The following is a 25,122-nucleotide window of genomic DNA, read 5'->3' on the forward strand; positions in this document are numbered from 1 at the left end:
GAGTAAATTTCTTGGTCAGCAATAGGCCTGTTTAATAACAGCTGTTGATCATAAGACGATCGGGGCCACTGTATCTCTTGGAAGAATTGGGTAGTGATTTCTAAATTTTGTCCCTTCTTCCCATAAAGTTCTGAATAATACTCCATAAATCTGCTCTCTATCTCGGCAGAAGCCGTCAAATAGTGCCCTCTGCGGTCCCTGAGCCCCACAATGACTGTCTTCTGATTCCGAGGCCGTATTAAGTGTGCCAGCATTTTACTGGGCCGATTACCATGTTTGTATAATTGATATTTGTAATAACAAAGTGATTTAGAGGCCCTTTGGTGTAGGCAGGTGTTAAGCGCCTCCCACAATTGCTCAACATGACCCTTACTAGTGGGGGACAAATCATGCATGTGTCGCCGTTGTGCACTCTTAAGTTCCACAGTGAGGCGCAAGATCTCCCCGTTCCGTTGACGATTTACCTTAGCAGTATAAGCAATGATGTGCCCCCGCATTACCGCCTTCCCCGCCTCCCATAACATCGTGGGGGAGATATCAGGTGTGTTATTGAACCCCATGTACTCTTTCCAGCAAGACTGGAAATGAGTGTGGAATGTAGTATCTAAATACAGGTATGGTCGCATGCGCCAAGAGAAAATCCCTGTCTGCTTCCCGCCACAGGTCACCTGTACATGGATCGGCGCGTGATCTGATAAACTAATGGCCCCTATGGTCGCCTCCTCCACCGCTGGAAACATTTTATCAGCTACTAGTAGGTAGTCTAAGCGAGAATAAGATTGGTGGAGATTAGAAAAAAAAGTGTAATCCCTCTCAAAGGGGTGCAATACCCGCCGAACGTCCAGCAGCTGGAGCTCCCGGCAAAGAAAGTTAACCCCTTGACTCCCATCCTGCGTTGCAACCTGTGTAGCTGGACTGCAATCCATCTGTTTATCGGCTACTACATTGAAATCCCAACTATGAGAGGATACCCGGACAGTGTACTCAACAGCTTTACTAACTGAGTAAAAAATGCATGAGAATAAGTGTTAGGCGCATAAATGTTACAGAATGCCACTCGCTGCTGGTTAAGAGTTCCGGCGACTACCACATATCTCCCTTCCTTATCATTGTAAGTTCGGGTCAGCTGGAAGGCTAATTGCTTATGCATAAGAATTGCTATGCCCCTCTTTCGCAGGGAAAATGAAGAAAACCAGCATTGCCCCACCCACTCCCTCTTCAGCTTCCCATGTGACAGTGAGAGCCTGTGTGTGAGAGAGAGACAGCATGTGACAGTGAGAACCTGTGCTTGAGCAAGACAGCATGTGGGAGTGAGAGAGAGCCTGTGTGTGTGTGTGTGTGTGTGTGTGTGTGTGTGTGTGTGTGTGTGTGTGAGAGAGAGAGAGAGAAAGCATGTGAGAATGAGAACCTGACTGTGTGTTTGAGGGAAGAAGTCAGATGGAGAGAAAAGAAATAGAAAAAAAGACAATATAAAAGGAATTGGCAAAAAACTAAGAAAGGGAAGGTGGGGGGAAAAAGCCTGTGACCAACCGATTAAAAAAAAACTAAGATCAGACAGCAGATGTAAAAAAAAAAAAAAATTACTTTTTACTGATTGGCACATGTAATCTTTGGGAATGTGCAAGAGTAGCACTTTCTCTATGTGCAGAATGGGCTTCAGTGCCAGTAGCAGCAATCAGCACCTCCCCAATAGCCACGCGGCAGCAGTGACAGTGGCAGCAGAGGAATAAGAGAGGCTCTAAGGTTGTGAGGGTGCCAGTGAGAGTATGAGTGTGTATGAGAAAATCCAGCGGAGTAAGAGTGTGTGTGTATGAGGGGGGGGGGGGGGTGGACAGGGAAAGAGTATCTAACAGCCTGAGAGTGTGTCAGTGTCTGTGAGAGCTAATGGTTGGGTATAAGATGAATGTGTATGATTGTGACAGTGTATGTGTGAGAGAGAATGGACATTCTGAACCTATGGTGAGTTGAGTCACATTCACATTATAAATGTCATAATTAAATGATAAGTATGCACTAAAATCCAACCCCATCCATAACCCCACCCCGCCTTGCCGGGCTATGGAAAAATGGCCTTGCTTGAAGCCGGTCCCTGGTGCAAAAAAGGTTGGGGACCACTGCTGTAGAGGAATGCTTGTGCTGCAGGTTCTGCTTGGTTTGCAACCCACCACGACATTTTTCCTGCACAACATGCAGAAGGTTTTGACAGTCGAGTTCGCCCAACAAAGGCCTTCGTGATATCGACAGAGACCCCCAGCTACTAACAGGTGGCAAGACTTGCATGCTTGGATGAAGGTCAGAGCTGCAGAAGAAACAAGGGAAGACTGCCGGGCAACTGAAAACTGCTGCTGCTGTTGTGAATAAGAAATAATAAAGGTTAACGCAAATTCAAAGCAGGAAATTTGAAAGAATCTTTTTTTTTTTTTTTTAAACCATGTGGCAGGCCTGTGCCTGCAACAATCTGACACCTAGGCCAACCCATGGGAGGAAGGAGAAAGAGGCCCAGGCTAGCCATTGCCCATTCTCTTTATTCTTTCTCCTCCCAGGTCAGTTGTCACCAAGTAACAGTGATGCTCCCCCCTTCTTCCACCCTGGAGAGGAACAAGAAGGGGAGGGGCCTCCCTCTTCAATTCCCTGGATCACCAGAAGTGAGCATTCTCTACTGATCCTGGCAGCCTAGGAAATCCCCCCCCCCCCCCCCCCCCCCAATCTCATTGTCAGAATGAACAGGAAATCCAGGAACCATGTTGAGGAAGGAGTAGAGCTCTTCTTCCCTCCCCCCACCCCCCCCCCCCCCAATGCAGAAGTAAGGTAAGAGTCGGAGGTGGGGTATATGGCCACAACACAGGAGCTCTTTCACGCAGCACCTGTGCATGTGGGATCGATGCTGTGCCCATAACTTATGAAGAACTGTCAGGCTGCAATAATAGGGGCACTTTGTGTTAATGTGCCTCTGGTAGTGTGGAAAAACCAAGAGTGGTTTCAATTGAAAGCTTTAAAAAAAAAAAATCAGTGACCATAAAATTTATGAAACTTCTACAAAGTGTTAAGTATTATAAAATATAACATACTTTAACAGAGGTTAAAAGTGATAGGATATGGGAGGAAAATGTCAAACTGGTATTTTGAAGACTTGTACTGCTATTTATTTCTCAGACACTTTCGTTCTTTAATTGTGTGATTGCTGTATTTTCTATTTATTTTTTCTTGTGTCTGAACTGGTACACCAATATTTTGTGCAAAGTATTCTACTAATGTCTAGGCATGTCTCTTTTTTTTTTTTTCCCTCCAGTTAGGTGATACATCAGTGATGGTTACAGCAGTGAGTAAAACAAAGCCCTCACCATCTCAGTTCATGCCTTTGGTGGTAAGTACCAGTTGTATGAAAAAAATTCCTCTAAATGCTAAAATAGATTTTGTGAATAACCTAATGATTTTCTTTGTCATGTTATGATATTAGTTTAAATTAAAACTGTGTGAGTCTTTCTTTAAAGGTTAGTATTTGGTTTTAATCAGTCACTTATATAATATTGTTAACCAAATATGCAGTTGCAGAACAAAAACATGCAAAAACTAGGTTAAAAAGCCATACACAATTGTCACATTTCTAAAAAAAAAAAAATTGTACTAGAGACGTGTTGTCAAGGAATTTAAGACAGGATAAAGTGTTTCAGGAAGTAGGGGGTTTGAATCTAGATACAGCAAGTGTTTGTCAAGCTGGTCTTGGAGTGTTCCTTAGTAAATCTGGTTTTCAAGATATTTGCAATGAATATCCATGAGAGAGATTTGCATATGCTGCTTCAACTGCATGCAAATATCCAAAATAAATATGATTGAGATCTGATGAAATTAAAGAAGCTCATGAATCCCTGTATGTACCCAGATTAGTCCAGACTCCTCTGTTTTACCTACCTTCCAGCAAATGGAGACAGAGGCAAACTGGCATATAACCTGATGTAGCACCTGCAATCCTTTAGTATTGCTCTGTCTCCAGCAGATGGAGGAGGTGCAAAACCTGCAGTTCTGAACCTCAAAAAAAAAAAAAAAAAAAAAAAGTCTGAGAAACTTCCATAAGCAGATAGAAGATCCCCCTCCTAGGAGGTTGTCAGGTCCTGGTGGGACCATCCCTCCTGATCATAGGGTCGAACGAGCAGGGGTTGGGGATCCTAAATGCCTATTGGAGGCGAAAACTAGTGGTCCAGTTCCCTCGCCTCCAGGAGCCTGAGGAAGATTCCTTCACCACTCTGTTAAGCTTCTTTTTGTAGTTTTTTTTTTTCCCTTTCTTATAAAGTTAAAAAAAAAAATGAAGTAGGACAGATAGACAGTAGGAGATCAGGTGGTTTGTTTCTTGGTATCTGCCGTGCTGAGAAGCACTTTGGGGGTTAGTTTGTTTCCTTCTCCCGCTTTGCTTCCTCGGCCCACGTGGTCACCGCTGCGGCTCTGAATGCCTCGCAAGCTCCGATGCGCAGTTTCGGGTCGGCTTCCCTGAGTTTGTCACATGCAGACCGCTGGGCTCACAGCGACATCTCCTTGGCAGCGCTGGTCTGGTGGATTGAAGGCTGCACAGAATGAGATTGAAGCTCCTTTGCCGCTGTGCGCAGGAATGGCAGCTATTTTGGGGACCTTCGTGCCTAAGCTACTGATCGTGGCAGGGAGAGGGGGATCTCCCATCCGTGCTTTCCCCAGGTGATTTAAGCCCAGAAGAGGCCTGCAGGGGGCAGTCTGAGGGAGAGTCAGATCCTCTGGATGAGGATCCGGATTCTTTCTCCACTTTTTCACCTGAGTTTGTGCTCTTGATGCACTAAGCTTTTTTAGTCCACGGGATGGCCCTTTTGTAAGCTCTGCACCACTGATTTCCCCCCCCCACCCCCCGAAGGGGAAGAGATTTAAGGGCTCGGGTCCTTTTGAAGGAGGTCTCCTCAGAGAAGTCTAAAGGGGAATTGTCTCCAGTGGTTGGCGCCTCAGATACTGATCAGGGCCTGCAGGACCCATCCGAGGAAGTGGAGTCTGACCCATCTGTAGAGGGCGATGATCCAAAGGTCCTTCACCTGTTTCACAAGCAGGAGCTGGGTCCCTTGATCCCGCATGTCCTGGCGGAATTAGGCATAGCAGCTCCCCATGTCGATTCGAACCATGCGGAGGTGGACACAGTCATGGCGGGCCTACGGGGTCCAGCCTAGACTTTTCATAAGTTGGTGGTCAGGGAGTGGGATACTCCAGAGACTGGCCTGAAGGTGAGCAGAGCTATGGACAAGCTGTATCCACTGCCTGAGGACACTTTTGGAGTTGCTTCGGATTCCGAAGGTGGATGCCTCTGTTTTGGCAGTTACAAAGAGGATGACCATTCCTGTTGCGGAGGCCACCGCTATGAAGGATGGTGCAAGATAAGCTTGAGCTGCATCTTAAAAGGATTTTTGAGGTGTCTGTGCTGGGCATTCGGACATCTATCTGCAGCAGTTTTATGCTTAGAGCATAACTGCAGTGGGTGCAGCAGTTACAAGCATAGCATGCGGCTATGTCACCTGTGGGATCTCAGCAGGCTTAGTGTCTGGAAGCTACAGTTGCGTATGGCGCTGATGCCCTATATGACCTAATTTGTACTTCATCTAGAACGATGGTTTCTGCCAGGAGACTTCTTTGGTTGCAGAACTGGTCTGCTGATGTTTGTTTCCTCAAAGGCTCAGCTCTGGGCATTACTATTCAAGGGCAAGCTTCTTTTTGGTGAGGAACTGGATTAGCTGGTTAAGCTGTTGGGAGAGGATAAGGTTCACAAACTGCTGGAGGACAAGTCCAAGGGGTCTAAAGGATCCTTTCAGTCTCGCTCCCAGTTTCGGGGACAAAGGCACTTCGAGCAGAGCTCCGATTACTGGTCAGCAGCAGGCCTCTGAGATCACAGTCCTGGACTCTGTCCTTTTGGACCTGCAGATCAGCCAGGGTTCAGGCAGAGCTAAACCCTCACAATGAAGCAAGGCTGGCCAACTCCTCTGTACCGGTGATAGGGCCAAGATCACATCAGACCTGTGGGTTCTAAGCATGATAGAACACGGTTACGCCAAGTGTAACAGATAAGTATGAGAGAGAAAAAAAAGTGCGAAGCTTGCTGGGCAGACTGGATGGGCCGTTTGGTCTTCTTCTGCCATCATTTCTATGTTTCTATGATGTTTCTCTGTGCTGCCTCGGAAAAGAAGCAAATCGTGTTTCAGACTCTAGATTGGCTGCGCCAGCTTGGGGGGGGGGGCCATAGTTCCAGTGCCTCCACAGGAGCGAAGAACTGGTCATTACTCCATGTATTTTGGTGTGCCCAAAAAGGATGAGACATTCTGCCTAATATTGTACTTAAAGAATGTGAATCTGACTTTCAAAGTTCCTAGTTTTCAAATGGAAACTTTACGTTCTGTCACCGAGGCGGTTTGAAGAGGAGAGGTTGTTTTTTTGGGGGGTTTTTTGTTTGTTTTTTTGGCATCCCTGGATCTGATGGATGGCATATCTGCATATTGGGATCTGTCTGGACCATCGGAGGTATCTCCGGTTCATGGTCCTAGGAAAGCATTTTCAATTTTGCTCCCTTCCATTTGGCTTGGCAACAGCCCCACGGACTTTCACCAAAATATGGTGGTAGTAGCCCTCAGGAAAGAGGGCATGCTTGTACACCCATACCGGGACGAGTGGCCGATTCGAGCAAAATCGGAAGACCTGTGGAGGTAGTGATGCACTGCTTGCAATTGTTGGGTTGGATAGTGAACTTATCCAAGAGCCAGCTTCTCCCCTCCCAAGTATTGGAATTTCTGGGAGCACGTTTTAATACCTGAGTGGGGAAGGTTTTTCTCATGAGCAGTGCATGCTCAAGTTGCAGTTCCAAGTATGGAGGGTCTCTCTTACAGGCCCATGTGCCCAGGGTATGGGACTTCTTACAGGTTCTCGGCTCCATGGCATCTACCTTGGAACTCATTCCCTGGGCATTTGCTCATATGCGCCCACTTCAACAGCATTGCTATCCCGCTGGGATCCAGTATAGGAACAGTTTCATCTTCCCCTACCACTTACGACTCTGCAAGGTCCAGTCTGTCATGGTGGCTTTCTCGCAGCCATTTGAGCCGTGGGTAGACTTGGAGGTTCCTCAGTGGATGGTGATGACTACCGATGGCAGCCTTTCCGGTTAGGGAGCAGTCTGCCAGTCCCAGTCAGTCCAAGGTCAATGGACATCGAAGGAAGCATTGTGGCCCATCAGTTGTCTTGAGACGAGAGTCGTGTAGTTAGCACTCCAGGCGTTCTTACCTTTGTTGCGCAACCAACCAGTCAGGGTTCTATCTGACAATGCAACAGTGGCCTACATCAATCACCAAAGGGGGGACCAAGAGTCCAGCAATGGCTCAGGAGGTGGAGATGCTTATGTGTTGGGCGGAACAGCATCTGTCTTGGATAGCAGCCTCCCACACTGTGGGGTCTGACAATGTGCAGGCTGACTTTCTCAGCTGATGGCAGATGGATTCCAGAGAATGGGAACTCTATAAGAAGCAATGCATCTCATTTCATGCAGATGGGGTCTTCCTCATATGGATCTAATGGCGACTCAGTGGAATGTCAAGGCTCCTCGATTCTTCGGTCGCAGGAGAGAGTGAGGAGCAGAAGGGATCGATGCCCTGGTTCATCCTTGGCCAAGCGACATTCTCATCTACGTGTTTCCGCCATGGCCTCTGGTGGGCAAGATATTCAGGAGAATAGAGATACATCCAGGAAAGGTAATCCTGGTGGCTCCAGAGTGGGCTCTGAGACCTTGGTTCACGGATTTGGTCAATCTGGCGCTGAACGGTCCTTGGATGCTGGGTCATCTTCCGAATCTGCTTCATCAGGGACCCATATTTTTAAATTAGGAAGATTTGCTTTTGTCTAGCGGCTTGGTTTTTGAGAGGCAGCGATTTTTTAAGAAAGAAGGGATATCCTGAGAATGTCATTACTACTCTGCTGCAGGCTCGAAAGACTTCCACATCTCTGGTGTATGTCAGGGTGTGAAGGATTTTTGAGTCTTGGTGTACTGATCAATCCGAGGCGAGCATCAGAGGTGCAGATCCTGGCTTTTCTGCTGGGAAGGAGGAGAGAAACAGAGGGGACGGTACACTGAAGGTGAAGGGGTGTGAGAGGAGTAAACAGACTATGTGGATGAGATGGATTGGGAAAGCGGACATGGGCTGCGAGAACGGAGAAGTCTGTAGAAACAGAGGGAGGATGTGACCTGTGACAAGATAAGGAGCTGGCTTAGGTGTATGTGATATGCCACCCAGTATTTGCTTCAATTGAGTGGGGGATTGTGGGGTACCATTCCCCCTTGTGGAGGAGTAGCCTACTGGTTAGAACAGTGGGCTATGAACAGGAGACCAGGGTTTGAATCACACTGTTGCTCCTTGTGACCCTGGGCAAGTCACTTTACCCTCCATTGCCTCAGATGCAAACTTAGATTGTAAGCCCTCTGGGGATAGGGAAATACCTACAGTACCTGAATGTAATCCACTTTGAAGTGCTGAAAAAAGTGCAAAAAGCGGAATATAAATCTAAATAATGGACTTCTCCAAGAATTTATCCAATCCGTTTTTTAAACCCAACTACACTAAATGCACTAACCTCATCCCCTGGCAACAAATTCCAGAGTTTAATTGTCTGTTGGGTGAAAAAGAACTTTCTCTGATTAGTTTTAAATGTGCCACATGCTAAATTCATGGAGTGCCCCCTAGTCCTTCTATTATCCGAAAGAGTAAGTAACAGATTCACATTTACCTGTTCTAGACATCTCATGATTTTAAACACCTTGGTGGCTATTTGTTCTGCCAGAAGGGTCTCTGAATGCCAAGCTCTGTCCTGCAGGGAGCCTTTCTTACAGATCTCAGATTAGGAGGTCTCATTGAAGGTGGTTTCGGCGTTACACTTAAGTCAATCAGTGGAACTTCCAGCTTTTCCAAATCTGGAGCCTGGAATGCCTTATGCTAAAGACCTAAGGCGTTTGGATGTTAGATGCGCCTTGTTACATTACCTGGAGATTATTAACAGTTTCAGATTGTTGGATCTCCTTTTTGTGCTGTGGAGTAGTGCAAAAAAGGGTCAGAAGGCTTCAAAAGCCACAGTTGTGCGTTGGTTGAAGGAGGCCATTATTCCACTTATATTTGTTGCGGTCGTCCTGTCGGGTTTAAGGGCTCATTCAACCTGGTCCCAGGCCCCCTCCTGGGCAGAATGTCGGCTAGTGTCCCAGCAAGAGATTTGCAGGGCAGCAACTTGGAAATCTTTGCTTACCTTCGCCAGACACTATAGATTGGTTGGCTGTTCAGGTGCTGGAAATTGCTAGTTTTGGAGAGAGCGTGCTTCAAGTGGAACTCTCGCAGTCCCACACAGATTAGGAAACTTTGGTACATCCCAGAAGTCTGGACTGATCTGGGTACATACAGGGAAAGGAAAATTGGTTCGTTCCTGCTAATTTTTATTCCTGTAGTTCCACAGATCGGTCCAGAGTTTCCCCCAAAGGGTGTGTGCTTTTGGAGAGTCCACTCGAACTGTCTCTTTTCCTGTTGTCCTCATTGTCTGAAGAATGGCACAGGCTTCTTTTTCTCCATGAGGTTTCAGATAGTTTGATTGTTTTTTTTCCTCTGCTCATTCGAGAGGGGTTGTTTCTAAAATTTGTTAAGGGATGTTTTTATTGTATCAGCTTGGGTACATAGTAATACTGAGGGATGGCAGGTGCTACACCAGGTTATTTGCCAGTGGCTATAAACTTTTCTCTGTCTCAATCTGCTGGAAGGGAGGCAAAACCAAGGAATCTGGACTGATCTGTGGTACTACAGGAATGAAAATTAGCAGGTAAGAATCAATTATCTTATATTCATTGTGGAGTACTAGGGGTACTCCAGGACTGGCTTGAGAAGCACTGGAGCAGAAGCAATGAAGGTAGGGAGATGGTGGTAATTCTAAACACAAGGGCAAGGCAAGGAAATAAATGAGAAGATAAAACAGAGAATAGGAAAGGCATAATTTGAGACTATGCACATAGGAAGCAAGTGAAGGAATATAGCAGTCCATATTCAGTCACTGTGTGGCTTGGCTAGTTCAGATAAATTTACCTGGCTAACTTTAAACCACATATTCAGTGGCGCAGCCATGGTGCTGAATATATCCAGCTATCCTAAAGTTATCTTATTGAAGTTAGCTATAACTTATCTGGCTAACTCGGCTCCTCCTAGTTATACCCCTCGGAATGCCTCTAATTTATCCAACTAAATTCGAGTTGGCTTGCTTATTATCCGGCTAGAATTCATTCAGATAAGGGCCCAAATTTTCATTTAGACAACTTTTGAGTTATTCAGCTAAATGCTTATGAACATGGACTTCATAATGGAATAATGAGAACATAGAGGTTGGTGGAAGCAATTCAGAGAGAAGCAGCAAAAATTTCTATAAGGTATTGGTACTGAACATGAACATTTAATAGGGAGAAACACTGAGAAGAAAGGGTGAAATATGAGCAATGAGAGAAACAAAGAGAAGGATATGATAGGGCCTAGAATGAATTTTGAGGGGAAGAAGGAAGTTGTGTTAGGCTATAGAATTAATCCAAATCATTGAGAAGATGTCTTACGATGAATGTTAATTTATTGGTGGTGACAAAATACAAGAGATGAGAAGGGAGAGTAAAAATATGATGAGAATGAACTCTAAGATTTGAGTGTTAAGATGCAATGGATATCAGGAGAGGCAACCATGATAAGGGAAGGAAAGTTGTTAAGAGTGTAAGAAAAAGTCCAGCTGAAAAGAAACAGGATTTCATCTGTGTCTGGGTTTAAGTTTTTGGCAGATCTAGTTTATTCTTCGCTTCTATCAGCTACTTCTAATGTGTGAAGAAAAATAACCGAGGAAGACAAATGTGGGATTTATTGGTGTGAAGGTGGTTCAGAAAGCTGCTGGCTGAAATTTCATGACCTATAGAATAAATATTGAGAAAGGAGTACCAAAAACTAAACTTAGAGAAGCCCCAATTAAAATAGGGGATGATGTGGACACCTTGAAAAAAGGTTAAAGAAATAAAACTGACATAAGCATAGAACAAAACCAGTAAATCCCAGAGATATACTGGTTTTCGCGCCCGCCCACTCCCGGCATTGGCCACTCCACTTCACCTCCTCTGCCAGGGCTCACGAGGCCCGGCAGAGGAGATGGCAAGAGCCCACTCGCAAAAATCGGCGAGCCGTGCAGAGGAGGCAAACGGGAGCAGAGAAGAAAGAAGAAAGCAAGAGAAAAAAGCGAAACCGCAGATCCAACGCGGTGAGTCTGCTGCGCCCTCTGAGAGGCACCAGGCCTATCAGAGGGCGTAGAGAAGGCCTTTAAATCGTTGCGCCTCCCACCGGCATCCCTCTTCGCGCCCTCCCGCTCCCGGCATCGGCAGCTCCACTTCACCTCCTCTGCCGGGACTCACGAGGCCCAATCGGGGCAAGAGCCCGCTCGCTAAAATCGGCGAGCCATGCAGAGGAGACAAACGGGAGCAGAGAAGAAAGAAAAGAAAGAAGAGAGAAAAAAGCGAAGCCACAGATCCAACGCGGTCAGTCTGCTGCGCCCCCTGAGAGGCACCAGGCCTATCAGAGGGCACAGAGAAGGCCTTTAAATCGTTGCGCCTCCCACGGCGTCGCGCGCCGGGTGTCGCATGCCCAAAGGAGCGCGACCTAAGGGGCCTGCCCCTTAGCGCGCCCCTTGGAGAGCCCCAGGAACCAGGACCGGGGCCTCTCACATTCGCAGTCAGCCCTACCAACACTGCCTCATACGTCCAAGCTCCAGCATTCACAAAACCTTCCTCAGCATCCAACCTTTTCAAACATCCATCCAGCTGCCGCCAGCAATCACCCAATCTCCTCAAGCATCCTCCTGCAATCATTCCGACCTCATCACGCATACTCCAGCACTCATCCTGACCTCTCTAAGCATACTCCAGCACCCATACTGAGCTCATCAAATACCCTCAAGCACTCATCTGGATCTCATCAAGCATAATCCGGCACACATCAGGATCTCTTCAAATCTCACCAAACTTCATACTACAGCACTCATCCTGATTTCATCACGCACCCTCCAACACTCATCCTGATCTCATCAAACTCCATCCAACACGCATCAGATCTCATCAAGCAGACTCCAGCACGCATCCGGATCTCATCCCACCTCATCAAACTCCATCCTTCAGCAATCACATCAAACACCATCCAGCACGCATCCGATCTCATCAAGCATACTCCAGCTCTCATCCAGATCTCATCAAATTTCAACCTTCTGCAATCATCCTAATCTAACCAAGCTCTAAAATCGATCTTGTACAGCTCCCAGTTCTCTAACAACATCCCCCAACACTCTTCCTTCTCTCAACTAGCTCACACCAGCTAAACATAAAAACATCAATGAAATTAATCAGACATACCAAAGATGGCGACATCTACCAACACGCCTCATCAGATAAGACACAGATACCTAATAAACATACCACTAGTGAAAAATATCAAAAACATACTGTGTCTCACCTTCCTTCTCATAAATGCTCAATCCTTAACCAAAAAATACATGTTAATATCTGATATACTACAAGAAAAAACCCCCGATTTCATAGCTATAACAGAAACGTTCAAAAATACCGATCAAGTCTTAACGAACCAAATAGACAACAGTGCATATGACACTTTTTCAATCCCTTGCAAGTACCGAAGAGGAGGTGGAATGCTCCTTATTATTAAAAAAAAAACATTTCTCAGTGAAAGTGATCCCACACAATCTCCCAAAACAACTTGAAATATCTCTCTTTGACTCACAAAACTTACAAATATGCCTAGTATACTGCCCGCCCAAGCTTCTAGATAACGCTAGCTCTCCGCTACTGGAATTCCTAATAACAAACAGTTTGAAAAAACCTACTATCATCCTTGGCGATTTCAATCTTCACACAGATACAAATCCCAGATCACAAAATTGCCAAACCCTACTAGACATGCTATCAAGTCTAAATTGCAACCTACAAGTGAACAACCCCACACACAAAACGGGGCATACACTGGACCTGATTTTCACCAATAACTATTTCTCAGACACATCTATTACATACAGACCAGTCCCCTGGTCTGAACACTACCTCTTACAATGCAAGACAAAAGCAAACATAAAGAACAACTCAACGAAAACAAATGAATCACAACGTGCCTTCAAATACCAACCAACCTTCTCCAACAAGAACTTGGAAAACAACTAGCAAATCTGGACCTCTCAAATATAAACAACGCTATCAATTCCTGGTTCCAAATTACAGAAGACACCGCAAATACTATAAACCCTGAGAAACTTAGCTAAAAAATCATAGGGAACAACAGAACCCATGGTTCAACTCTCAACTAAGAAACGTGAAATCCAGCCTTAGGAAATGTGAAAAAGAATGGCAAAAAGACAAGTGTCCCATGACGCTGCAGAGATATGGCATGCAACTAGCCGCTTATAAAAAAAAAAAAAAAAAAAAAATGATTCTGAATACTAAACGTGACTACTACTGCCAAAAAATCAAAAACTCCTCCAGTAACTCCAAATCCCTTTACAACATAGTAAACAACCTCATTTCTGAAAACATCAACTCCAACACAACCGAATCCAAAAATTTAAGCCAAGACTTAGCGACGTTCTTCAAGAACAAAATAACGGATGCCCTCAACAACTACTCGATTGAAGAAAACCAAATATCCACTTCAAATACAACACCATGGTCTAACTTCGAACCAATCTCCTCCACGGAAACAGAAAAAATGCTAAGAAAAATAAACCCAGCTCGCCATGACCTAGACACAATCCCCACGCAAGAGCTAAAGGAAATTGCTCATTCCATAGCCTCAACAGTAGTAGCAATTATCAATAAATCTCTCAAAGAAGGTGAGCTACCAGTAAAGTTAAAAATTGCAACAATCAGACCAATACTAAAAAGAGAGAACCTGAACCCAAACAACCTGAACAACTACCGTCCAATATCAAATCTACCCCTACTTGCAAAACTGACAGAGAGAGCAGGTCTGAAACAACTCAATGAACACCTCGAGAACTACAAAATACTACATCCCACCCAAGGCTTTAGGCAAAACCTCAGCACGGAAACTCTACTGCTCAACCTATCCAACAATATACTAAGAGGCTTTGATAACAAAATAGGTCACATACTAAACCTTCTCGACCTTTCTGCAGCATTTGACACAGTTGACCACAAAAAGCTAATATCTAGTCTAGCAAACATAGGGCTCTCAGGCAAAACTCTTGACTAGTTCACTTCTTATCTAAAAGACAGATACTTCAAAGTCACCATCAACAACAACGCATCAGAAGCCATCCCCCTTGAAACAGGAGTACCACAAGGGTCCGCTCTTTTGGCCACACTCTTTAATATTTATCTACTTCCTCTATGCCAACTCCTATCAAGCCTAGGCGTATCTTACTACATGTATGCTGACGACATACAACTCCTCATTCCAATTACATCCACCACCGAAGATGCAATAATACTAGCTGCCTCTCACCTGGAGTCGATCAAAAATATGCTAAACCACCTAAAATTATGTCTAAACATGAGCAAAACTGAATGCATCCTTATCGAAAAAAAAACCTCAGGATCCAAAACCACCCCATCCTTCCAAATAGACAACATCCACATATAACTTAAAGACAACGTAAAAGACCTCGGTATTTGGATTGACAGTGAACTAACCTACAAAAAGCACATCACAACAAAAACAGAAGAAGGTTTCCACAAACTCCAAATACTTAAACACCTAAAACGATGCTTCACCACCAAGATTTCAGAACCGTCTTACAATCTCTCATCTTCACCAGCCTTGACTACTGCAATTCACTCTTGATAGGTCTACTTAAAGTGACCTTAAAACCACTTCAACTACTACAGAATGCTGCAGCGAGAGTCATAGCTGACAAAAAGAAATACCACATCACACCCGTGCTCAACAGTCTACACTGGCTTCCAGTCGAAAAAAGAATTGAGTTCAAAATACTAACAATTCTACACAAATTTACAAAACAGATAACACGGCCCTTGACAATGTCATACATATACACAGATTGCAACGTACGACTAGAACAGCAAGTAAATTACAGCTAGAAATACCATCACTCCCATTAGCCAAGCTATCCACCACAAGGAACAGAGCCATATCCATCGCTGGTCTGAAATTATGGAACTCACTACCAGAGTACTTGAGCTCACAAAGCAACATTAAGTCATTTAAAAAAGAGCTCAAAACATGGATATTCCGTCAAACATTCAAAGATGGTATTGATTAATATCACACAACATCCCATGCATAACCTTTATCGGATATGCAATGGCACTACTAAGGCTATGACACAGAACATCTTAAGCTAGAAATTAAATGGTTTGATCACAGATATACCCTGTTATAAACGTTTGAAGTTGCTTGTAATAAGTTAGTTTGTTTCCTCTGTTTCTCTCAGTTCTCTGTTAAATATAATAGGTTGTTGTACTTGTAGACCGGGGTGAAGGCTGCTAGCTATACCTCGGTATAAAAAAACGCTTAAATAAAATAAAAAAATAAGTAGGTCAATATGATTTATAGTGCTAGTAGCAAAGGAGAAGTCTGGGAAGATGAGGGTATAGAGGTGAGACACCAGGCATTGACCGAGTCATGACCAAAATAATTCAGTCATAACTGGACAGAAAAGACCAAGAGAACATGTGTGTGAGATGTATTTCCTGCATTGTTGGTGGTTTGCAATCTTATCAAATTTAGGGCCTGATTTACTAAGGATTTTTTTCCCATTCTAAGTCTGTGGGGGGAAGCTTAGCAAATCAGGCCTTTAATTGGATGTTGATAATTAGCAGTTATTAAACCATTACTTGTGCTTTTAGGTTGATTATCGCCAAAAAGCTGCTGCAGCAGGAAGGATTCCAACAAACTATCTCAAAAGAGAACTTGGTTCTACTGATAATGAAATTTTGACAAGCAGAATAATAGGTATGGAAAAAATTGTTTACCAAGTGTATACTGTGCAAGATTTCAAAAGTATGGCTGACTGATAGTACACTTATTTTGCTTTGATTCATATTAGAAATAGCTATACAGGCAAGAATATCATGAGATTACTCATGGACCAAGCAAACACTCTATTTTACTGAATACAGTATTATCCTGAGCAAGGCTCAAAAATATATTTGAGGCTTGCCAACTGGAGAAGAGAAATTTTCTCATCGTCCATGTGAGACAATCCAAATAAGTGGGTTATGTCCTCCCTGCCAACAGATGGAGACAGAGGGGAAAAAAAGATCAAAGCTGACTTCACTCCCCCATAAGAGGCTGGTGTCTCCTTCAGCATTCCTGTCTCTCCAGCAGATGATACAGACTTGTGGATGGTGCTGCAGCTATGAGTAGGCTGCTCCCAGAAGGTTTATAGGACCAGCTTTTTAGAGGAGCATAGGCTGAGTGTTGAGGGTGCTTTGAGTGATGATCCTGGTGGAACTGATTCATCCTTCTCCTCTTGAGGTCTGAGTTCCTTCACTGGGTGGTCTGGGTGACTTTGTTCCTTTGGTGAGTCTGGCAGCAGGAGTTACTGATAGCACTCTCTCCCTCTATTCTGGGAGACAGTAAAGTCTTTTATTTTAAAAAAAGGTTTGCAACAGCCTGTTTCTGTGGACTAATGCCTAGGCTCCTGGGGTACTGTGCTAGATTTGGATTCTGTCAGGGGATCTGAGTTGATCACTCTTCCTACCACTGCTTGCTTTCGGCAAAGCAGTAAAAAGAGGGAGGCACCATGCTGCAGGTAAGTCACGGTGACCCAGTGTATCATATGGTGCATTCTGCCTGACATGTGGGTAGGCAAGCACCAGTTGGGCAGTTGTGATTCGTGACAGGTGAGCACCCTGCCAAGAGCAAAAATGGGTGGGTTCCCAAGATCGAACCCTGGTCCCTATTGTGGAAGGCAGTCCTGTAGTGCATGTGGGACCGGTTGATATTCCTGTTTTGGTTAGATCTGTATCTTATTGCTGCTTCATGCCAAAAATAAATAAATCAAGCATGCCAGGCTCTTTACCTCTTTTCCATTCAGATAGTCGAACAGAGAAGTGCCATGGCAACTACATATTTTCTGTCATGTATAGCAGAGCCTGTGCAGGTCCAGTTCTCTACTGAGTTACTGTTTCAGCAGATGACTTTGATTGTTTGTTAGTCCTCCTCCCTCCTGCCCTCTCTGATGGCTGAGAGAGGGAGAAACAACCTGCAGCAATGGTTCTCTTCCCATCTACACAAATGAAACTTCCCAGAGGATCTTTTAAGGCTAAATTAGGCTTGTGAGGCTGTAGATAGCTGTAGCCTGTTACATTTTAAAAAATTAATCAACAATAACTCATGTGAAACCCAATATTAGTGAATATTAGTACTAAGGTGGAATGCAGATCTGGCAAAACCAAAATACCACAAGTACTGTAAATGTATAGAATAGATGCTTATGGTGAATATTGACCAGTCATAATAAGCTTCAGCTTATAAGCATCATTGCTAGATGATTGGCCTTATTCTTAATCATCGGTCAAAGTCCCAAGTGGTGGGTCAAAAAATTTTTTAAGTATTTTCATTTGCAATGTATGTACTTCATGCAGTTCATATAACTTAGCTTGTGAAATCGCTGAAGCCGTGAGTTGTCAACACGCCCGACATGGGTTCATGTTTCGAACACTTGCCGTCCTTTATCAAGGGCTAGAGTTCAGCGTCTAAGAGATAAAACCAGTGTTATCTCAATATCGATATAAAGAGTCACAACAATCCATAAATTACCTGTGGGGCAACACATCAATGTTGAAATGCCAAGGCTTGCACTTATGTATTTGTAGTCCTTTGGGATTCAAGAATTCAACAATGGCATTTCCGCTTTTATTTCCTATGTGGGCACCGGAAATGTGTCTTAATATATGTAAGAATGACGTCAAAGATCGTGGCTAATTAATGACGTGGATATCGTCAAATCAGTGTATACCATTCCACTGCAAGGTTTAATCCATTGGGATGGACAGAGTTCAATTTAAAAATCCAATATTGTTCTCTGTAATTGAGAGCAGCTTTGGTGTTACCTCCTCTAGGATTTTTATGAACCAATTCTACTACCCGCCATTTGATATCATGGAATGAATGATGATGATGTACACAGTGAGACACAATTGGAGCTTGAAGTTTAGATGTAACTAAACAACTGCGATGTTCAGTGAGTCTGGTCCTGATGGAACGTTTAGTTCTACCCACGTATATCAATGGGCATGGGCATTGTAGTATGTAAATCACATTGGTCGAGGTGCAATCAGTGTGATGGAAAGTGGAATGAATGTTGCCACGAGGGTCAGTCCAGTCAGGCCCTATAAGAGCTTGACTGCAGAATGAACATATATCGCAGGTCCAGTGTCCCATAATATCAATATTTGAAATATTCAAAGGACTCGGCAAGTAAGAATGAATTAAAATGTTTTTCAGATTTCTTCCTCAATTATAGGCGATTATAGGAAAATTTTTGAAAATGGAATGCATTTTTAAAATAGGCCAATGATGCAAAATCAATTGTGAAATCTGCAGTGAAAAAATAGAAAAAGGTAGCACGCATGTTAAAGGGGTTTCCTCAGGTTCTTGATTATTGAGCAACAACCATTCTCGTTCCGCATTGTAAGCCCATTTGTACGCTTGCTTTATATATTTCAATGGATAGCCTTGCTGTGAAAATTTCTGTATCATGATCTGTGATTGTACAATGAAATCTGTTTTATGGGTGCATAAACGTCGTAACCGAAGAAATTGGCTAATGGGCACATTTTTCCGTAAATGAAAAGGATGAAAACTGGAGAAGTGCAGATAAGTGTTCCTTGCACAGGGTTTAACGTAGAGATTAGAAATAAGATGTGAATCTTCTTTGCAGATGAGAATATCCAGAAATTTGATTTGTTGAAGGTCATAATGAATGGTGAATTGTAAATGACCATCTAAAGAATTCAACCACTGTAAAAACAACTTTTAAAGTTGATTCATCTGAATTCCAAAGGAAAAAAACATCATCAATGTAACGGTACCAGTGGGAAACATTGGCAAATTCTGGTGCTCCATATAAAAACGTATTCTCAAATGTTGCAACATATAAATTTGCTATGCTAGGGGCCATGATGGCCCCTCATTGCTGTTCCTTGAACCTGTTTGTAAAAATTATCTTGAAAAATAAAATAATTCTCAGTAAGAGCTAATTGAACTAATTTAAAAATGAACTCCCGCTTTGGCAACACCTTTTGGATTTCTTCTCAAATCCTTCTGATTTGTCCCTGCACAAAAGAACTAGGTTATCTTTGGCAACATTTAGAATACTAGGCAACTCTGCTAGAGAACTGGTTGGACAAATGGAGGAAGAGATACCAGATCCAGCAGACAGGGGGAGACTGCATCTTCAGAAGAGGATAATGCCTCAGGCTCTTCAGGAGAGAGAAACTGGTGAACTTAATTCTGGGACATGACCTTCTGCAGATTTTGAATGAATAATGAGAAACAGTAATGTGTAGGGGTTCCCTTATTCCCTCCACTCCAAGAACTTTCAGTACTTCTGACTGTTGGAGATAGGGTCTCCTCAGTATATGTCAAATGGTTCCAGCCTTAAGATGGTCAAGACGAGGAAGATCAACATTTCCTTCCGAGGGAAGAGAAGGATTTTGATGTTAGATTACCTAGGTGTGTTGTCTTCATCTTTTAAGATCACAATTGGTGGATGGACGTACAACATTCATGGTCTTCCATGATAGAAAGATTGAGACTTTGCTTAAATGATCTTTTTTCTTTAGTCTCTTACAAGGCAGCTATGTTCAATGGCTTTGTGACTCTAGTCCTCTTGCACTGGGTTCAGCATCTCTTGGAGGCAGCCATGGTGACCTTCCCAACAGGTGGTAGTGTGTTGATGGGTGAGGTCTTCAACTTGCAGCTCCTAGATGGATTCACAGTTGATGAGTCTTGCACAGCAGAGGTAAGGGATGCTAAGAGCTCCTTCGGTTGGATCCCCCATGTAGCCTAAAAACATAAGAACATAAGAAAATGCCATACTGGGTCAGACCAAGGGTCCATCAAGCCCAGCATCCTGTTTCCAACAGTGGCCAATCCAGGCCATAAGAACCTGGCAAGTACCCAAAAACTAAGTCTATTCCATGTTACCATTGCTAATGGCAGTGGCTATTCTCTAAGTGAACTTAATAGCAGGTAATGGACTTCTCCTCCAAGAACTTATCCAATCCTTTTTTAAACACAGCTATACTAACTGCACTAACCACATCCTCTGGCAACAAATTCCAGAGTTTAATTGTGCATTGAGTGAAAAAGAACTTTCTCCGATTAGTTTTAAATGTGCCCCATGCTAACTTCATGGAGAGCCTCCTAGTCTTTCTACTATCCTGGTCCAAGTTTACTCAAGCTGGGGCCACAGTGTTTACAGCTGTGTTCCTGTTCGTACCCCAGATCAGTCCAGACAAGTGGGTTTTGCATCCCTACCAGCAGATGGAGGCACTGCTACTTAACCTAGAGTGCCAACTGCAGTCCCTCAGTATTTCTCTGTCTCCAGCAGATGGTAGAGATGCAATCCTGCAGCCTAGAGTTGAAAAAAAAAAGAATTAGAGAGAGATTAGAGAAGACTCTCTCCCTGAGGTGTTAGGTTCCTTCATGGGCCATCCCTTAGGTTGAGCCGAGCAAGCAGGAGTTTGGAAATCCCTGGACAGCTTCACCTGCAGCGGTTCCAAGGAGCTGACAGCCAGGGGTCCTGGCTCCCTCTGTGTCCCTGAAGGCTTCTTCCCAGATACCTGACCAGCAGCAGGAAAGTATCTGTAAGGGTTTTTCTGCCCATGGGTTTCTTGTTGACTGGGCTGCTCCTGCCTCTTTAAGAGTTTTAGAGGGGAAAAAAAAGAGAAGCTGAGCAGTAGTGTTTTGGCCCCCTAGACTGTCTGATTATCCTGAACAGCAATTAATCCTTCCCAGTCTCTGGCATATAGAGAATCCGTCTTGTATCCAAAAAAGATAGTGTTCTTATGACCTTGGATTTTAAGGGATGCAGACCCACATGTCTCACTAAATTCACACTTCTCTAGGCTAATATCCAGGAGTTCAATTCTGCAAGCTACTTTCTCTTTCTTGGGAGTTTAGGAGGAGTCTTGAGCAGGTGGCTTTTCTTAGTTATCTCCTGCAGGGAATGGATATTCAGCCTCATGGCTATTTTGCATTGTAGGCATAAGCTTTATAGGTTAAGAAGGGCGTTCTGATCTGTGGCAAATGAAGCCACAGGAGTCCTAGTGGAGAAACAACAGGTCCAAGTCTAGGGCAAGGTTCAGAGCCAACCATCTAGTGCGCCAGAAATCCTAGCCTCTAGCTTGAGGGAAGCAACCTGGGTGGCAGCAGCCATTATAAAGCCATTAGCTGATGCGAACAAACTGAGGGAATCTAGTAGCCCTTAGGTACATTGGTAAGTGAGCCAGATTTGTTCTGCGACAGAGTTTCCCTGCAGTATTCAACCAACAGCTCACATGACCACCACCCTCATTATATGGACAAATGTTTTGAGCGGATTCGCTTGAGTCCCACTTTTGCTCTATTATTAATCATGTTAGGCACCAGCATGAGTGGATTTCAGATCAGCCCAGAGAAGCTACAAGATGAGCAAGTTCTTTGGCTGAAAAAGGAAAGCAAGAGCCCTGGGATTTAGATTTAGAACCCTGACCCGTATCCAGTTGTCTGTGTGTTCCCTAGACCAAGTTGTGAAAGTGCAAGTAGGGGTGCTCCTTCACTCTTCCCCAGGTCAGAGAATTTTTTTACAACCTTGGCTGTTGAAAGAACCAGGGTACATAGTGCAGATACTTAGGGGCGGATTTTAAGAGCCCTGCTCGCCTAAATCCGCCCAAATCCGGGCGGATTTAGGCGAGCAGGGCCCTGCGCGCCGGTGAGCCTATTTTACATAGGCCTACCGGCGCGCGCAGAGCCCCGGGACTCGCGTAAGTCCCGGGGTTTTCTGAGGGGGGCGTGTCGGGGGGCGGGCCCGAACTGCGCGGCGTTTTCGGGGCGTTCCGGGGTCGTGGTTACGGCCCGAGGCGGTCCGGGGCGTGGCCGCGCCCTCCGGACCCGCCCCCAGGTCGCGTCCCGGCGCGCTAGCGGCCTGCTGGCGCGCAGGGATTTACATCTCCAGGAGGCATAAATCCCCCGACAAAGGTAAGGGGGGGGTTTAGACAGGGCCGGGCGGGTGGGTTAGGTAGGGGAAGGTGAGGGGAGGGCAAAAGAAAGTTCCCTCAGAGGCCGCTCCGATTTCGGAGCGGCCTCGGAGGGAACGGGGGTAGGCTGCGCGGCTCGGCGCGCGCCGGCTATACAGAATCGATAGCCTTGCGCGCGCGCGCCGATCCAGGATTTTAGCGGATACACGCGGATCTACTAAAATCCCGTGTACTTTTGCTTGCGCCTGATGCGCCAGCAAAAGTACGCCTATTTGCGCGGTCTGAAAATCTACCCCTTAGTGTTAGCCTTCGGTGCTGTGAAAAAAGACCATGTGGCAGACCTAAGTTTGGAGCCTCTGCAAGGTCCATTTATGGAGAAGACACTATTTCCCTTTGGATCCACTCCTTGAATTTTATCGTTTCACCAGAGGAGACTGGGATGAAGGCTTAATTTGCTAATCTCTCTCAAAAAGCAGAAACAATGAGAGAAACAGTACCAGACAGGATACAGTCATAGAAGCTTTCATTACTCTTGTGATGAGAATTTCTTCCAGGGAGTCAGGAATGCAAGACTGCCACTGCACAAGGTCTACTCGAATTGGAAAATCAAAAACGTTGTGTGCTGCAATAACTCTTATGGTGGCTAGTAGGTAAAGATAGTAAGTAAAATAAAATGTTTAACGTGGTGAGTATCATTCAACATACAACATCAAAATATGAAATGGATTTAATTGAATTTTTTTCCTAGCGTTTAGCCAGATGGACTCAGGACCAATGGGTTATGTGCTCACTTGCTAGCAGATGGAGACTGAGTCATGTTTCAAAGCTGACATCACCCTAGGGATACCCCTGCAGTTACCTCAGCCATTCAGTATCTCTCCTTCTCCTAGCAGATGTGGACGTGCTATCCCCACACCAGCAGGGGTGTTTAGCGGGATTGCAGCACTAGTTTGAAGAAGAAATTTTAAATTTACCTCTAAATTGGGAGAAAGATCGAGCCCCGCTCTCCTGCGGTGATACCTATGGGGCCCTCCCCCAGTTGAGAATTCCTGAGGTGATTTCCAAGATCTCTGAGGTGTGCCTTGGTCCGGCAGCCGGTTCCCGGCGTGGACTTTGCTGCTGAAGCAGCTGAAAGGCAGCAGGTGCAGGAAGCTGAGCGCGGTGGTGACAGCCTTAGCCCTCTCCCCCGCAGCCGGAGACTGTCTCTGTACTCAGCCGGTAAGCACTGAGCCCAGGTAAGTAGAGAAGAACTCCTCCTATTCAGAGATGTGGAAGGGCTTCAGTAAGTCTTTCCTCTGGTCTCCTTGCTCTGTGCGCCATACCGACGTCATTCCTGATCCCATTAGGGCAAGGAAAGGGGGTTTCCGAGTGGGTTGCAAGGCCCCCCCCGATGGGCTAGGCCCCACTTCAGACTCGGTGGACACTCCAACTAGCGGGCCGAGCTGGTGCCATTTTTCCCCTTTGTCCGTTGCTATGCGCGGTGCAGGCCAGCCCTTTGTGTGCATAACATGCACATTAGCACATAACCACACACATACATTAGCGCACAACCAGCCGCTTAGACTTGCGTGCGCCGAGGTGGGTTTGTATGCACTTGAGGCACTATCCGGCTGAACACACAAGCTACAGAGTACTATGGCCCTGGCAGCAAAGAAGCACAAGCGACACTCCCTTTTTGCTGCCTGTCATATTAGGGCTGCACAGTCTGACCTGGAATCCTTCCTGTGTCAGCACTGTGAGGAAGCCCAGGGAGGGCTGGACTCTCAGAACTTTTCCAAGTCCGGCCCCTCCCAGTCGGAGGACGGGTCAGCCACAACCTTATCCGAGGGTGGGGAGCTCACTGTCAGGAATTGACAACCCAGGTGCGATGGACCGAGGAAGAGGTGCGCTAAAACATAAACAGCCTGGAAGCACGAGCGGTCAGATTAGCATGTCTGCAGTTCAGCCACAGACTCCGGGGACAGGCAATCCATGTGTTGTTGGACGATACAATGACTGTAGCCTAGATCGACCGCCAGGGAGGAGCCAAAAGCCACCAAGTGTCTCTGGAGATAGACCCCTATGGAATGGGTGGAGTTAAATCTAAAAGGGATCTCTGCCTCCCACATCGTAGGAAAAGACAACGTCAGAGCAGACTTTCTTAGCAGGGAGAGTCTGGATCCAGGGGAATGGGCATGGTCGACCAGAGCCTTCCAGCTCCTAGTAGATTGCTGGGGCCTCCCATCCATTGACCCACTGGATACATCTCACAATACGAAAGTCCCCCGATTCTTTAGTTACAGATGAGATCAGCGCGCCCAAGGGATCAATGCCCTTGTCCAGACCTGGCCAGAGGAGGACTTACTGTACGTCTTCCCCCCGTGGCCTCTGCTGGGCAAGATCATCCGCAAGACCGAACACCACAGAGCATTAGTCCTTCTGGTGGCCCCGGATTGGCCCAGATGCCCGTGGTATGCAGACATGCGGAGGCTTCTCGTGGAGAGTCCCCTTTGTCTCCCCCCGCACAGGGACCACCTCCAAAGGCTCTTTCAACAAGCCTTCCCTGAACCACCAGACAATCACTAGTTGGCCTTCATTCCTACCCGGTCTGGCACTCTGCTTCTCAAAAGAAAAAATAAATGGACTCTGAGACATTCAGGTTAAAGCACCGTCCTTAAGTTTTTAACTTGTACACTCTATGGTAAAATTCCTTTTACCGGCCTTTCTTCTTTCCAGCTGATTGCAAGCTTCCAAGTTCTCTCCCCCTGTTGATTGTAACTTTGACTTATTCCTACTTACTGTTATCTTTCGTTTACGTGAATTTGTTACTCTAGTTTTTCCCTTTGTTAAATTGTAAACCGATCCGATATGGTAATTTACTA

At 45.2% G+C, this 25,122-nt stretch overlaps 1 protein-coding gene across 1 annotated transcript in view; it reads left to right on the forward strand.

The window, feature by feature from the left end:
• The window catches only part of PNPT1 (polyribonucleotide nucleotidyltransferase 1), a 217,967-nt gene that overhangs the window by 16,019 nt on the left and 176,826 nt on the right, over positions 1 to 25,122 (forward strand). The window contains exons 3-4 of the mRNA XM_029593742.1: positions 3,290 to 3,364; positions 15,920 to 16,025. Of these exons, the coding sequence (XP_029449602.1) occupies positions 3,290 to 3,364; positions 15,920 to 16,025 (181 nt within the window). The remainder of the gene's footprint in view (positions 1 to 3,289; positions 3,365 to 15,919; positions 16,026 to 25,122) is intronic.

This window comes from Rhinatrema bivittatum, chromosome 3 (assembly GCF_901001135.1).
Source record: "Rhinatrema bivittatum chromosome 3, aRhiBiv1.1, whole genome shotgun sequence".
In the NCBI taxonomy this organism is placed as follows: Eukaryota; Metazoa; Chordata; class Amphibia; order Gymnophiona; family Rhinatrematidae; genus Rhinatrema; species Rhinatrema bivittatum.